Source organism: Tachypleus tridentatus, chromosome 7 (assembly GCF_004210375.1).
Source record: "Tachypleus tridentatus isolate NWPU-2018 chromosome 7, ASM421037v1, whole genome shotgun sequence".
Classification (NCBI taxonomy): domain Eukaryota; kingdom Metazoa; phylum Arthropoda; class Merostomata; order Xiphosura; family Limulidae; genus Tachypleus; species Tachypleus tridentatus.
Window position 1 is genome coordinate 195,871,932 of NC_134831.1, and position 17,940 is coordinate 195,889,871.

The 17,940-nt window shown below is 33.4% G+C and overlaps 1 protein-coding gene across 4 annotated transcripts in view; it reads left to right on the forward strand.

Annotated features, from left to right (window-relative positions):
• LOC143257640 (protein eva-1-like) overlaps positions 1-17,940 on the forward strand; it is a 75,945-nt gene that overhangs the window by 40,708 nt on the left and 17,297 nt on the right. For 3 of the 4 annotated variants that reach the window (XM_076516680.1, XM_076516676.1, XM_076516678.1), the window contains exons 2-4: positions 6,071-6,285; positions 14,918-15,056; positions 16,153-16,302. In XM_076516680.1, coding sequence (XP_076372795.1) covers positions 6,071-6,285; positions 14,918-15,056; positions 16,153-16,302 — 504 coding nt within the window. The remainder of the gene's footprint in view (positions 1-6,070; positions 6,286-14,917; positions 15,057-16,152; positions 16,303-17,940) is intronic. The other variant, XM_076516677.1, reaches the window with a different exon arrangement.

Below are 17,940 nucleotides of genomic sequence, written 5' to 3' on the forward strand. Positions count from 1 at the left end.
AGGACAAAGGACTTTTTCATAGCGAATAACGCGATTCTTTTGGACCCATCCAGCAAGTTCGCCCGAACTGAACCCCATTGAAAATATTTGGGGGTGGATGGCAAGGGAAGTCTATGGAAATGGACGTCAATTCTAGCAGTGCATGATCTTTGTGAAGCCACCCTCACCACTTAGAATAACATTCTAGCCATCCTTCTGCAAACGCTTATATCGACCATGCCAAAGCGAATGTTTGAAGTTATTCGCAATGACAGCCGTGCAACACACTACTCAGACCTCTAGTTGGGCATTTACTACCCTGTTTAGGACTTATTTTTGGTATGGTTTTAAACTTTTGACCAGCCAGTATTTAGGCTAATTCCATAGTGTTCACATTTTCCCTATTAAATACTAAAAAGTTTATTTTTATTTTCCCTTTTTTTATTTTCATCTTTCGAAGCTCTACTCAAATAAGTGGTTGAGTCTAACAACGCAAAATGAATATTTTTTCTTTATATTCATTGGCCTTAATATTTTGGCCAGCAGTGTGTTTAAACTAATGTTTCATGGTACCTGCAAAGTGGAATTAATCATCTACTGTTAATAGTTTAAACTAAACGAAGCTGAATTAATAATCTATTGTTGAAGATTTACACTAAAAGAACTTGAATTAGTAATATATTGTTTTGAGGTTTACACTCGACAAAACTGAATTAATAATAGATTGTTGAAGGTGTACACTCAGCGAAGCTCAATTAATAACTTCCTACTGAAGATTTAAGGATCATTACATTGAACAAAGTTTAATGACCTACAGTACAATATTTAATAAATTTTTAAGGTACATGATCTGATTTTTTCAAGGTAAAATGGTACAAAGTTCAGATTTTCAAGGACCAAGGTTCAGTTGCTTTTGTTTTCACGATACAAGGTTTAAGAAACATTCTACGGCCTAAGACTTATATCAAATGTTTCAACATACGGTTTAATCTTCATCAAATTTGATGTAGAAGTTTATTGGGTCCATGCGAAGATGCAAACAAACTTGTGGCTTCATATTTTGTGTTTTGCAATATTTATGAGCGTTTTATTTACAATTACATATAAGGAAACAACTTTTCACATCTTAAGATAACTTTCATTAATCGCAAATTTACATGACTTACTTTCGTCTAACTTCCAGCTAGTTTTTAACGAAAAATAATAAAATTGCAACAGTTGTGAAATGTGTAAACATAACCGTTTGAGTGTATATTTTCTTATAGCACATCGAACACCTGATTTTGTCGTTGTAAATCCGAGGACTTGCAGCTGTTTCATCGGCGGACGTACCATTCGAAAATTTTATTTCAAATAACACATTTTACACGTAACAATCACGTTTGTTTTTTTTTAAGTTTGTACGACTAATAGGTCCTGTAGATTAAAGAAAATTTATTTTTTTTATTTTCGTGCCTATGACAAAGTGCGACACTGAAACTATACAAGGTAGAATGAACAATAATGTTATATTTTATAATGAGGCACTTGCATGCAAGCTAATTGATCTTTTATGTACGACTGTATCCATTTATTCAAGGCCAGCTTTCGCCAAAAACAGTTCGAGAATATCACACCAACGTGTCTAATGGGAGTGACGAGAGGTCAAAATTCACCACACCCATAGCTGTCCGTTCTGGCCACTATGTTAAGCCTTATAAATTATCTTTAAAAACAATGTGCCATCAATGTAGGCCTCTGAGCAAGTTGTCAAAGGTGAACGTGCTACCTGTAATTCAAAGAAAATGATTCGGATATCCTTATATAGTTCTCGTTGTTGGGCTACAGACGGGGCGTTGTTTCTGTAATCTCGAGTTCGTAGTTTTTCTAATTAACAGCCTCTTCTTGAACACATTACGACTGCTGAGGTTTAACTTTTAAGAACCACGTATGGGCAGAATGAGACTTGGAAGTGACTTAAAACTCGTACTGCTGAGCATTATTAAAAAAACGTGTTGCAAAAACACCAGAGTTATAATTATATTTACTCTTTAAGGAACTTGAGTTAAAATGACGTTGAAGTATTTCGGGGATAGAAATTATATATTTTAATTTGAGAATTTACTATTAACGAGTAGCTTGTAAAATAGTTACATCAAACAAAAGTGTTTAAACCAGAACTGTTTTTGGTAGGTTTTACTTATTTGGAGTTCATACCTATCCATGATCAATGTTTAGAGCTACAGCCTTAATGAAGAAACATGTTTTATGTACATTTCCAAAGAACCATCTATCAAATTGTGTGGTCTGAGTACCCGTATTTACCAGTTTTCTCAATGCTTCTAACCTGTTTCCGTAGCAACAGCATGGATCCTGGTGCTTCTTCACTGCACTTAACAGGTGTATACATAAATCAGCTCAAAATATCTGTATTGTGTTTAAATTTGATTAAAATATGTGTACATATATCCAAGATACGGTGGCGTCCTCTATGCCAGCAGACATTTCACAAGTTAAAACGAATGTTCAAATTTGTTTTTACTCGATAACTTAGCTCCAATGGCTTCACTGCCTATAAATATTAGCTGTAAACTATGTTCTACTATATTTATTTGAAAAATTACAACAATGCCTTTCAAATATCTATTATCTTGATAAAGAAATTTCTTAAGTTATCATGTTGCTATATTTATTTATTTTTGATGGGTTGTTAAAATACATGCAAGGGCTAGTATTTACGTATGAGCCTTTAAGTGATATATCCGTCGGTTAGTGAAACTATACTATTGCTATGCATTATGATGCAAGTTATTCCAAATAATTTATTATCAAAACTTAATCATGTTATGTACTATTTTTTAAACAGCGCTGGTTAATTTTATAATTAAATTTATCCATAACTACGAAATAAATAAAATCTGTAAATGTTAATAACATTGCGATGACAACACCATCGTCATAAGAAAATAAAAAATATAACCACATATTTTCGAATAATAATAATAGCGTACGACATAAATTATTAAAACATTTGTCTTTTGAACTATTCACAGTAACCTCACAATTGTTTTGCCTTTGACAAAAATTCTCTGTAGCTGACAGTTAATTAACATTTATACAACCTGCCGCCCTAGTGTTAGTTGCATAAATAAATGTTTTCTGATATTATTACTTTGTATTCAATAATTTATGAGCGTTTCGTTGTTACCATTTACAGTAAATTAAAACTTTATAAAATTATTATAAAAACGAATAGTTTTCTATGTACATTGTTTCCTGATTAAATGGTTTCTCAGATAAACATTATTATTACCTTTTTCAGTTTCTATTGGAATTATGTGTACTCATTAAAATTGTTGTTAGATTTGTTGTAATTCTTTTATTGTAAAATGCAAGTGCATTTTCATTGTTACTGTTTAAAAGATTGTTACGTTTTGGTTATATTAACACTTTATTGTTTAATTGCAAAAATCATTTACATTGTTTTTATAAATATTTCAGGCTTTTTCGGTCTGTAGTGTGTCTGTGTGTGTGTGTGTGTTCTTGTAGTAAAGCCCCATCGGGCTACCTGCTGAGTCCACCGAGGGGCGGTCTATCATTCACATTTCAAAGGTCAATTATCTTACCACTTTTGGTCCTTTTCAGTCTTTTTCTACAGCTTCATATGTTTCAAAACTGAATTAAATGTCCATTTATTGTATTATCTAAGATTTTTTTTAGAACTTAGAATTTTCAGTCATTATAAGACTTTCTTAAAATTTATAAATTTTAGTTACTTAGGTCTTTAACCTTTGCATGACCTAGTTATTACGTCGTTCGACTCGCAAAGTCTTGATCGTAGGACCGAAATACGGCGCAGAACATGCCCACCGTTTCAGTCACTGGGACTTATAGTACGCTAATTAGTTCTCTTATTCGTTGATAATGAGTGACCCAAGAGATAGCGGAGAGTGCTAGTGGTTAGTTGCCTTCTGGTCAACAGTTCAAAACCAGGGACAACAGCAAGCAGCCTTAGTAGCTTGGCCATAAAACATACAAATTTGTCTTTTATAGACTAAAGTTTCACTTGCTTCTAACATTAAGTCTTTATAATGTTTTACTCGCTTACAACATTAAGTATTTATACAGTATGACTTACTTACAACCTTAAGTCTTTATAATGTTTAACTTCCTTACTTAACCATAAGTCTTTAAAGTTTGACTTACAACATTAGGTCTATATAGTTTGACTTAGTTACATCAATAAATTTGTATAATGTTTGGCCTACTTACAATATTAAGTCTTTTATAGTGTTTGACTTACAACATTAAGTATATCAAAAACACTTACTTACAACATTAAGTCTTTTATAAAGTTTTACTTACTTAAATTTAAGTCTATCGTTTTTCCCTCCAGATTTACAAAGTTTTACTTTGGTCTTTTCTAATCCTCTCTAGGTCTCAAAGTTTCACTAACTTGACACTTTCAATGGTCTTTAATCTTGTAATCCATTTTTTAAAGTTTAACTAGCTTAGACCTTTCTACCTTCGGTCTTCCTCACCAGGTTTTAAAGGTTTAACAATATATCTTATTTAGTGTTGTTTTTTCCAATCTTCACTTCCATGTTTAAGAATTTACGGATTTTATTTGTGATCAGGCCGGTTCAAATATTTTTTAAAAACACATTGGCTTTCAGACTCTCTTTTAATTAAGTTAAGATTTATTTGCATTTTTACCGCAAGCCCACTTTAGCTATATGTTCTATCCATTCTGGGGAATCGAACTCTACATCTTAGAATTGTAAGTTCGTAAACTTACCACTGTACCACTGGGAAAGCTTCCTAGATAGGTTACTCAAGTCGTTACCCAAGAATTTTTCTATCCGTTTATCGTAATATTCATCCATTCTGTGAAAACCTATAACGTTAAAAACTGACTTTCGATTCCTGCTGTGGACGCAACATCAATAGGCCAAGAACGAACAAGCCCTACAGAAGACAAATAAGTTAACACGTTATAACAAAACCCCTGCTTGAATAATACTGAGAAAAACATTTTATTACGAGATGTGCAACCTCCAACTTTGCGAAATGTTTATCCTGTGCACATGTAGATTTGCAATAAGGGGTTACGATCTTCCCGTTTCGCCTCTGTTTCCTGTCAAGAAGAGCTTTATTTTTCTCCATTCTCAGGGTACAGATATGACGCCATAAATGCATCACATGCAAATCTAATGCACTAGCGCCATCTATCAAAGTATATTAGTACTGTCTTTTGTATATCAATATAAATACTTCTGATGGTGTAGATAGATCTTCACCAAAATTAGTATGAAGGTTCATTAGGTCCATGAGAAAATACATATAAATTCTCAGTTTTGCATATTGCGGTTTTCAAGAATGTTTGTTTTTGCGGGGTTTTTTTACCACTAATTCGCCCCTGTTGATGGATCTTCACTAAATTTAGCATGAATGTTTGCTGGGTCCATGAGGATATACATTCAAATTTACAGTTTCAAATTTTGTGCTTTTGCTATTTTTATGGGTATTTTATTGTTGTTTTAAATTATAGATAAAGGAAACAACTTTTCGTTTCCTAAGATAACCTTTCATTGATCATGAATTCGCATAACTTCCGTCCAGGGTACGGGTACCCCAGCTATTGTGACTTTAATAGATTAGTAAAGAAATAAAAGAAATAAATGATGGAATTTTTTGTATTTACTTTGAATTCAGGCGCAAGAAATTAATCTGTTATTTTGTAAATATTTTCAATTTTCTGAAATTATATTTGAATAGCTGCCAATTATGATACCACTTTCTTCACGCCAAAGTTAACGTTTTTTTAATAGTCATAAGGTAGGAAAATTAATATTAATACATAGACATTTATTTACTTTAAATATTTTTCTTTTATCTAAGAGCTTTTGGTCTTTGTTATTGGATCCTTTATTAGGCAACATTGTATTCGTTATTGTTGCCCAGTGAAAACTTCAATGAGAGTCGAAAACTCGCAAGTAAAAGAAAAAGTAATTTTAACGTAGAGAAAAGTTAACTTATTACTAAAATAATCCTGGTTAATTTTAGAGGTAAAGAACTGTTTGTTTGTTTTTATTTTTTGTTTTGGTTTTAGCTTTATTATCAGGAACACTTCGTACTTTCCAAGTCCACGCTTGCGATGGAAACGAGCTAAAGATTGAGTGTTTTCCTAACACTGTCATTAGTATCAATCTAGTCCAGTATGGGAGGCCGGTTCCTTCCTTCCAACTCTGCCCACCAGAAACACTTGGCGACACCTACTTCCTGCGGAACGACTCGAATATCTGTCTCTCTCCAGAAGCACTTCGGGTGAGCACACTTTTCTTTTACACCCCATTATAAAGAGTTTAAGTTAAAGTAATATTGTAAATATTTCCAGCGCATTGTACTTTTGTTCCCTCTGTTGGTTGAGTGTAGGTACAATATGCAATTTATTTTCTGATATTTTTTTTTAATTTTGTTTCTTTATTTTCTAGTTTTGTTAACGTGAAGAATAAAGTTTACAAATAAAAAGTTTCAACTGATGGTAAACCTTCTCATTTTAACAATGGTTTTAGATATTCAACCAATCACGAGTAGCTTTTGACAGTGAGAGAGAAAGTAGTGTTTTGATTTATTAAAACTGTGTAACATTCGATAAGAAAGTTATTTTTCCCAAGAATTTATTCGTTAATGTGCAGACGAAATTTTGTTAGCTGAACTCTAATTGGACCATCCATTTATAACTATAATTTATCGACTGAGGCTCGCCACTTTCTTGTCGACATCTCGATGCACGATTTTTTAAGAAAGTAAAAACATTGTAAAAACTTGTATATAATTGATCGAACACGTAAAAAACCAACAACTAAAATACATATACGTTGTTTTTTCAAATATCTATTTGCTCTCTCGTATTATGTTTCAAAGATAGAAAGCCCCCTGGTGTTTCAACGATGATTTTGAGATCTTATAACACTAAGAATCAGGTTTTCGATTTCTTCGGTAGGCACAGTACCAATAGCCCATTGTGCATCTTTGTGCTTAAATAGAAAGAACTGAAGCTTAAAAAATAATGTCATAGAACATTTTATATGTTGTTGTTTTTTGTGATCCACATTACAGCCTGTTTAGTTAATAGCGTATTTAAGAGAGAAAAATATGTAAATCAGCATTTTACTTTACACTCGAAACTGACATTTTTCTAACCCTAATCATCATAGTTCCGAAAACTCTCGTCAGGCGAACAGAAGATGAATGTTGCTGTGATGGTAAAATTAAACATTTAAAATCCATATTTTTGTTTGTTTATTCTTAAACATAAATTTGCACAATTATTTGCTCACTGGAGGTATCAAAACTCGATTTTATTTTAGCGTTAGAAACTCCAAGACCCAATTGGAGGTCACTGCTCATATATCAATATACGAATTACAAAAACCATATATTTGCTAAAATTCTCATGCTTTTTGCTGTAAGGGATGTTTAATCGGTTTTTCTAACTGTGTATATATATATATATATATACACATTTTAACTTATATTTATTGTCTGAATCGACTTTCTTATCATTCATAATCCAAAGGAGTAACGTAAAAACTCGGAGCTTCTAGGCATTTAGAATTTTTAACTAATCTTTATACTTGTATAAGATCACGAGACATAACTCCTTATCCAGTTCTATACATTCGACATCATTATTTTCATTTGAATGTGTCCGTCAATTCAATTCTTTATTGTTTGTTTGTGACCAGCTTTTAAGTATACGGTACAACTCGAAATAGGGAATTACCTCTAGGTTACATAAGTAACTTGCATAATATTTGCTTCTTATGAGATATAAAGAAAACTTTTGAGCTAAGAAGGCTCTTCATAGGTAAAGAAACCGTAATTTTCGATGTTTTGACAGAAACTATTCACTATTATGCAAGAATGGTATTTGAATTTCAAATGAAATAATCTAGAGCTTCGGTATCTGTACAAAATTCTAAACATTTCTTCCATGTAAAGCTGCTGACGTTCAATCATTGCTTTTCTCTCCCCCAGTACATATGGATGTAGTTCATCCAAACCATTTCTCTTCCCCAATGCAGATAGATGTCGTTCGTCCAAACCATTTCTCTTCCCCAATGCAGATAGATGTCGTTCGTCCAAACCATTTCTCTTCCCCAATGCAGATAGATGTCGTTCGTCCAAACCATTTCTCTTCTTTCTTCAGATAAGTAGATTAATACTAATTCCTGGTAGGAAGAAGACTTGACTTTTACTTTGTTTCTGGTCATCCCTCTGGGCTAGATCACTTTTGAAGAAAAGCATTATTTAGTAGGCCCTTTTCTATCATGTCCAGCTGTGAACATGCGATGTTTAGTTGTGGGTGAAAGGATGTTTTGTACAGAATATATTGTATTTTATTTGTGATTTTCATGGGTGGAGTTCGTCTGCTGGACCATATTTTTGAAAACGTTTAGTTCTGAGGCTCGAAACATCCTTCACTCTGTCAAACACAAGAAAACCCAGATTTCCAACCTCTCTTGACGTTTTAATGGATTCGTACAGTAACTTTACTTCACACAGTTGTAACTAGAATTTCTCACTTGCGCATCACGTGCATTTTTACTGTGTTGTTATCTGTGTAAAATATCATTTACTCACTATATCGTTATTTGTGTGAAATTTCATTTATAATGAGTGAACTAAACTATTTTTGAGTTCAAAGCACTGAAAGAAATTCAACTACATTTTGTTCGTTAACTTATATGTCCTCTACTGGTACACTGGAAACTTTCCAGCCAGGAAAGTTGCTAATTATATTTTTGCTACTACAGCCAACTCAAAAAGTAACCAGAAGGTGGCAGTTCTTTTTGTTTTATGCACTTCTTTTAAATAAACAATAGAGCGGGTTTTCAACGCTGTATAAAATATCTAGGTAATGAAAGACTTGTACTTGGTTGGTGGAGCACAAGGAACCACCATTCAAATAACCCATCGAATTGTTCTCAAACTTCAAGGCTACTTTTTATGAGAGTTAAAATATCAGATATTTGCAGAAAGCGACTAAAATGCACGAGCAAAATGCATAAAAGACTAAAAATGACAAACGTAACACTGGCAAACTTTCTGTTGATAGTGAGCACCTAAGTTTCCAAATTTTAAATAATGACAAGCACAACATAAAAATAAGGCCTAATCTTTCATTGTATAACACTTGTATTGATAATCTAAATAAAATGTTAGTCAAAGTCAAATAACCATAATGGCTTAGTTTAAAACAGGAATGAGCGACTTATTTTTCATAGTGGCCACAACTGTGGCTAATGAAAACAACTATTAAAAAAATTGAAAGATGTTAGTTTAATCAAAATAACTGCATTTCAAATAACCTTCTATGTAAAAATTGATGAGGGTTTTCATTAACAAGTTTCCTAAAATTTGGCTTAATATCTACGTTCAATGAGCATCTTAGCTCTGCCTCTAAATTTATATCAGTAAGCCGAGATCTTTATCTAGACTTAAATCTAGTGTATAAAATGTTGACTCGCACACCCATGTGGATCCAAACATGGAAAATAATTTTGAAATTGCTATCTCTAAATTTATCGGAATAGTGAGCCACATCTTTTTGATAGAAATTGAAATGGATCATGTAAAAATTCAAATATCAATTTCGAATTTTTAAATTCGGAAAAACGGGATTCAAATTTTTGATCTAATTTACATAGAGATCATCTTTAGCATCAGAGAAATCATAGTCTTTATTGTTTTCTAAAAAAACTATTCAACTTTGCAAAATGTGTCAACTCATTCTTTTGTAATTGTTTCACAAGGAGGTTTAGCTTTAATTGAAATTCATGAATAGACTGTGATTGCTCGCTTATTATTTTACCTCTTCCCTGAAACTTCGTATTCAAATTATTCAAGTGAGCCACCATGTCACACAGAAAGTACCAAATTACACTGCTATGACAAAGTTTCAATTTCAGGGAAATTTTCAATCTTATCTTTTTCAACAAGATGCTCTTTTATTTTGGGAAATAAGGAAGCAAATCGTTCCAAGACTTTTCCTCTACTTAACAATCTTACATTTGCGAAATCAGTAAGATGAACAAAAGTATAGGTACTGCTTTTCTTCAAAGACTCAACAAACTGTCGATGGATGAAAGAGCTTCCACTTCTAATATAATTCACAATTTTTACAACAGTGTCCATTAAAGTTTTCAATTCATCACTTTTAGACATCTGAGCATATAAATTTTCCTGATGCAAAATGTAATGGAAAGATGGCAGCGTGGACTTCACATTAATTTCAATTAAATGCTGCTTCAAAAGAGAAACAAATCCTAATTTCGCCCCAATCATAGCGGGAGCACCGTCTGTTGTGATAGAAACCAGTTGTTTTTTTTAATCCAGGTTGAATTTTTTTGGCATTTTAAGAAATTTTTTCAAAGCTGTTTTTCCACATGTTCGATCTTGTAATCCACAAAGGCCGCACTTTTTTCCCTCACTTGAAGATCCAAAGTTTCATATCGAACCCAAAATATCAACTGTACAGTGTCACTAACATCTGTTGACTCATCTAGTGGTAAAGAAAAAGTCTTTTAGTTGTTGAAGCAACTGATTTTCTATGTCTTTCACTAACTCTAGCATTCTGCGAACAATTGTTCTTCAACTTAATTGCGAATTATTTACCTTTTGAAGAATATCATCTTTTATTTTTGAATCACAATTCTCCATCAGAGTTTCAATAACCATAATCATTTCTTTTACTAGTTCAGCATCAGAAAATGCTCTTTTTTTTCCAAGCTACTTCATAGTTAGCTAACATAAGTAGTTCTATCGATGATAAAAAATATTTTTAGGCCTCCCTTTTGTTTATGAAGTTTTTCATACGATTTTTGCTATCAACTGGAAATTTTACCTCAAATTCGTTATGAAAATTGTTAGTGTTGCTTAAGGTTGTATACTTTATTATTCCTAAAAACTTTGTTACACAAAAGACGCACTGGCTTATTATTTGCTTCAAACACTGCAAATTTCAACTTCCAACTTTCATTAAATTCTCGTTTCACGTTTTTCCAGTCACGCGCCATTCTCTTTGCGACAGTAATGCCAGAATCAGTTAAATTGTCTTTATTTTCTGAGTGTTCAACATTATTTGGATTTTTTTGTCTTCGAATTATCCACTTGTCCATATTATGGGATTAAAAACAAAATTTATTTTAACACTTGAAAGTTTACAATAACAACGCACACTCAATAACAAACATTTAAACGAAACTGACTTTAAAAATGGGCGGAGTCTGTGGCACGTAGCAGTTATGAAGCGCGCGACATTAGCGATGATGTGAGGCAGTGCAGTTGCTGATTACCAAATTTGCGGTAAAAATAAATGATGGAAAAAGTTGATTCCTAAACTCGAGATGGCCACAATTGCGCCATCCACTGGCCATGGAGTTGCCCACCCCTGGTTTAAAAGATAATTTATCACTTAATGAGACTTGATTATATCTGTATTGATTTACATTAATTAAACTTCTGAAAGCATCTACTCAGACACAAGTTTGTGAATGCTTTAAGCCTAACAGTTGAGGAGGTTTAGCGTTTTAGGATAATTGGTTTAAGTCTATATAACATAGTTCAATAACGCTTTGGGTGCCGTATAGTGACACAGTTCTGCAGTGCTAATATTAACAAATACTATCACCAGAGGGTGCAACATTCTAAAATTTTAACCTTGGACGTCTATGTAGTTTTTGTTCAGATCAATGAAACTCTCTATAATGTGATACAATATAGTACTGGAAATAATAATGGAAGTGATGAATATTTTTTTAAAAAACGGATATAAAAGGCAAATACTGTTGAAATATCATCCCTTTATTGTAAGAAATAAAACACACCAAATACAGTCACGTGTTGATATTTTACGCTGTGGCTTGTCTCTCAAACAACCAGAAAATGCTACACTGTTATAATGTTCGTGCACCGTAGTAGTAGTGGTGGGCCATCATACTATAGCTAGTAGCAGTCATGGAATTCAGAACTAAGGTACCGCGTAACATGCACATAAAAATCACACATGTGGCTGTTCAAAGATACTCCATCCAAAACAATTGAAATATACCATACCCCAGTAAACTCTGTGTAAGACTCTGAAGAAATTTCATGCAACCAGCAACAACCAAATACAGATCTTGTCAACGACCTTGCTGTTAATACAGGTTTGAATATCTCCATGAATTCATACAATACATAATAGCACGAAGTGATTTCAGTGGATATACTGCTGACGATAGATAACTAAGAGGTTTAATGAGCATCGTACCACAAACTTTTGGAAGAAAAAACCTGGATGAAGGATCTTCAGAGATGAATCCAAGGCCAAACTGCTCAGCAATCATCAACGTTAGTTTGTATGACGCGGGGTGGGAGTATAATATTAGCATATTCGCTGCATAAAATCTCCAGTGAGAAATGGTGAAGAACCAGTATAAGTTTGTAGATTAATCTAAACCAGGGGTTGGCAACCTCTTTCGCACAGGGGCTAGAGACCATGTCTGCAAGCCACATTAAGTTACAAACTTGTTCTTTTTTAAGACCACCATGTGGATATGATATTTCGTTTGGAGATTAAGGGCCGAATTTCGACTGGTGGATAGTAGGATGCCGATCCTTGATCTATACCAACGAAGTCGTAAAATGGATGACACCATGACTGATGGTAAGTACATGCAGATTCTGATCTATTATGCCCGGCATGGCCAGGTGGCTATAGCGTTCGACTCGTAATTTGAAGGTCGTGAGCTCGAATCCCCGTCACACCCAACATGCTTGCCCTCTAAGCTGTAGGACGTTATAATGTGACTATCAATCCCTCTATTTGTAGGTACAAAAATACCCCAAGAGTTGGCGATGGATGGTGATGACTAGCTGCTTTCTCTCTAGTCTTTCACTACTCAATTAGGGACGACTAGCGCAGACAACCCTCGTGCAGCTTTGTGCGAAAATTCAAACCAACCAAACAAACAAATCTATTATGTCGTTTCATCAGAAACACCACTCGTAGTGGAAATTCATAGTTCATCAAAGTAATGATCTCAAGTATATGGTAAAGTGGGAAAAAGCAATATTCTGATGGTCAAAAAGATGGTGACTAGTACAAAGTCTATATATTAACATTTTTGAGAGTGCTAGAACATTTGGGTCAACATTCCGTAATCGTGCATTGATAAAATGTATGGAAGTATAAAGACAACTGTAATATTCTGTGTAAAGCGAATGGCTAGACACAGATCACAGCCTAGTCGCCATTTTAATTGTTATATGTATAATATTAGTGTGTTTTCACAATTATTTTCATTAATTTATATTTATATTATGTATTTCTCTAACAGGCTTTTTCAGTTTCATCACTTTTACCATGTTAAAATGAACTGTACCAAAGTACAGCCACTGTGACTGTTTGTCACCACACCAATAAGAAATTGTCATTCTGTTATAAAGCCTATTAAAGTATAAACATGTCCAATACTAGCACTGCTACTCAATCATAGCTTCCAGGTCAATGATATTGTACCCGTGATCTGGTACTAGAAAATACGCCGAAGCCACACAAAAATTGTGTATGATAGTCTTTTAAGAAATTTCTTAAATACGCAGACCCCCCCCCTCCAATGGCACAGCGGTATTTCTGCGTAATTACAATGCTAGAAACCCGTAAATGGCAGAGCACATATATCCCATTGTGAAGTATTGTGTTTAGCTATAAACAAACAAATAAATACAGCTTTTCAGTGATGTCGAGAAAACCCACTTGTAAAGAAATATATATGTAAAATCGGCTCGTTTGGGTTGAGTTGTATTTACTATTTGTCAGATTATTGATGGTGTGGAATTATTTGAAAAATCTGTAAACCACAACAAGTCATTTTATTAACGTATCACATACGTACTGCTAAAGAATTGTTTATTTTACTGTATATTTTTGTTGTTTATTTAAAACGCATAATGTATTTCACACACAGAAACGGTGTTGAGCGTGATAAATATCATTCGTTTAAGTCACTTTAAGGACGTGTAATTACAAAACAAGTGTTAAACATCATAGATATCATTGGGTTAAGTGGTGTAAAGGATGTGTTATTACAGAAATAATGTTAAACATTATGAATCTCATTGGGCTAAGGCCACATCATGGATGTATAATCATGTTGCGTGTTTTTATTCTAAACTTAAAATAACTCGAGTAGCATTTATTTTTAACTAAGAAATTTTAACATGTACTTTTATTCAAATAACCGTTGAACAAAATGTACTTTGTTTGCTTGCAGTTAAGCACAAAGCTACACAATGGGCTATCTGTGTTCTGCTCACCGCGAATATCGAAACCAGATGTTTAATGAGAGAAACCCAAGACTTTCCGCCGGGCCACTGAATACCTAATAACATACAGAGCTAACAAACATTGTTAGGTTTATTAACACAAGTCATAGCACTGGTCAATCCCACTATTCGGGACGGCTAATGCAGATAGCCCTCGTGTAACTTTGCGCGAAATTCAGAACAAACCAAACCATAGCATTAGAAGTCTTCTGGTGGTTCATCATTAAGTCGTAGGGCTAATAATACTAAAATTTGGCTTTGATACCCGCGGTGAGCATCGTGCAGCTGTGCGCTTAACAACAAACAAACAAACAAATCATATTCGTATTCATATAAAAAAAATTCTTGGAAACGTTTTAGTTCTGATGATAATCTCTTGGTTAAAAACACTGCTAGTGTAAAGAAATTCTATTCTAAACTGAACACGTCAAAAGGTAAATTGGGCTTCGAAAATATGATGAATCGATGCCCCCTAATGTGAGCACTAAGATTAAAAGTTGTATATCTTCTCGCAGATTACGGTAGCCTATTGTGTTAAAACTGGCAGTGCTGCTGCCGCGGATAATACTGATGACCAGCTTAGTATGCCTTTTTACAGGCAGTGGAAGCCGCCTGCAGGGAGCAACAGGTGTGTAAGATGAGGACGTCACCCGAATCTTTAGGTGGTGATCCATGTCCTGGTGTCAGAAAATATGCTGAAGTAGCGTACAAATGCCGACCAGGTAATAAAGCCTATTTTATGTTTAGAAACTTGAACTGTGGTTAACATTCGCTAGATTACTGATGGTATTAACTCTGCTATCTAAAACACACAAGAATAAGAAGAAAACTACTGAAACGTTCCTCTGAAGTTTTTGTGAATTTAAAACGTGAAATTTAGCTAGTAATAGTAAATCACACGCAGTTAATCTGCAAATGATAGGATATCGTAAATGATAAACCTGATAATAAAAGGAGGTTAGACGTGATTAGCTTAAAATAATAGATCATATATGGTAAACCTTGAAATGGTGCCCCAGGCCGTACGTGATAAGCCTTAAAACGATAGTAAATCACGCAAAATAAGCCTAAAAGTGATAGCAAGTCAGAGTAAAACTGAAAATGATAACGGGCCACATGCTGTTAGCTTGGAAATTATTGAGTGTTACACTTGTAACATTGTAACCTGTTAGCCTAGCACAATTTAGTGTCTAAGTAGTTTAGAAAATTGTTTTTATTTAAAATCTGATTGGATATGGATTTCACGGGCAGTTCTGGGATTAAGAATGTATTTTTTATTATAGTTGACTTCAGATCAGAAAGAGGCTTAACTTAATACAAGGAAAAAATACTTAAATTTATCTACCAATTAAGTTTATCATTGGTATATTTTTCTCTTATTTTTATTGTCACTTATTTAAATTTTGCCCAAAATGTCGTACATATGTTTCTTTAATATTAAAGTTCGTGTAACTTGTAAATAATTATAAAAAAACACTTTTTGCTTGTCTGTTTCTTTTTTATTATTTCGTTTTTTGACATCCTCCTATCAAAACTACACGTTTGTGAAATATTATCCTTCCAGGCTTTGAATCCGCAAGACCCTACGTTGACTTTTACTAATTAGAAATACTGTCCTGGTCCTGATACAGCTTCAGTAATTTCATAAGGACTAGTGTGCTTTAATCAATCCAAATGCGTTTTTTTGCTGTTGTTTTTTGTTTTGAGGATTTAGAGGGTTTTAATTATTTCTAGTTATACTTGTTGTTTTTTTAAGATTATAAATATGATATCATAACGACACTCCTTGCTACCTGTTTTTCCTTTCCTTTTATATAGATGTCTTTTACAATGAGATTGCTTGCGAGGGACAGCGGCTAAGATTGCGGTGTTCAAAATCTATGAGGATTGTTATATACTCTGCTTCCTTTGGTGGAACTCGATTTGGGGTACCAGAGTGTTTGCAACAAGAGAGTGCTGGGAACCAAGGTAAGACAGTTGATGAATTTTGTTTGATCCAGAGCCGTATATCCTTAACAAGAATCGTTGAGAACTAGGGTAAGATGTTAAATATATTTTAATTAAAAATTTGAAACAGTTTAAAGGTTATAGTTCGAAACTGTGTGAAAGTGGTAAAGACGTAACAATCTTGAGTATTGTAGAATGCATATAATCCATTAGCACTGAAATTGAAGCTTACATATTGACTCATTTAAATGTGACGACTATAAGATAAAATACAGTTTTTCAAACAAAAATAACCTTGACCTATTTTAAATACAAGAACTAGAACAACAATCAGATAACTGAACATATGAAACAGATATGGTAGAAAGAATATTGATTACAGTTAAGAATAGCATTAAAACATCACTCAAATAAGTACTTCCCATTAAAAACAAGAAAAAGCAAAGCAAATTGATGACTGATGAGATACTGAAAAAGATATAATTGAGAAAGAGATACAAGATTGTGGACAATAAATAGAAAAATAACAACTGAAAATGAAATAAAACTGTCAGAAAGACCAACGTAAGATGACTGAGAAACTTGAGTCTATAAAGATCCAAAGAAATGCAAATCTTGAGTAATGTTAAGAAGACAATAAGAAAAGATGAAGTTGATCAACACGAAATTTCAGAGAGAGATGGGTATAATGGAACTATATGTTGATGATAGAGAACAAATTCAATAGTTTGGAGCAACAACTAGACAAACATTCCTTAAAGATGACGTACAAAAAGTCATAAACTTAATGAAAAATGGAAAGGCAACTGGACCAGATGATTTGCAGCAGAAATGTTGAAAGCTTCAGATAATTGCAACTTTAACATTATGAATGACTAATGTAATATATAACAGTGGTCGAAACCAACCAAAATGAAACATTCTATACCTGTTCCACTATCAAAACAAAACTCAAAGCACAAAACTGTACAGAGTTAAAAACAACCAATTTGATAATCCGCGATGACGAGAAAACCCACTTGTAGAGAAAATTATATATTTAAAAACGGCTGGTATGAATAGAGAAAACACTAATAGAGGGGCGAACAACGTTTCGACCTTCTTCGATCATCTCTACTAGTGCTTTCTCTACCCATACCAGCCGTTTTTAAATATATAATCACTTTAATAAATCATATCGCCAAACTACTCTTAAAAGTAATACAGCAACGAATAGCAACCAAAACAGACAATGAAGTAAACGACTTGCACAGTAGAAGCAGACTATGATGTAGCACAAGAAGGTGTTTTTAAACTGAGAACAATCTGTGAAAATGCCAAAGAAGTTCAAAAAAATTAATGCTTCATAGATTACACTAATGTTGTTCTACAACAAGAGGACAGGACACAAAATAGGATAAATCGATTAAAGATAATAGAATGCTTATGATAGGAATTGATGAGAAAGATCTTCAGATCATCACAAAGATGTATTGGAAACAAACAGCAATAACAAGTAACATCAGAGTTTAAAATCAAGGAAGACGTCAGACAAAGATGTGCCTTTATTGTTTAATTTGTTCAACCTACACACAAGAAAATATTTAGAGAAATAGAACACATAAAGGGAGTAGTGATACAATTACGACAAAGTGTTCGTACCCCTGCGTAATGAGTAGT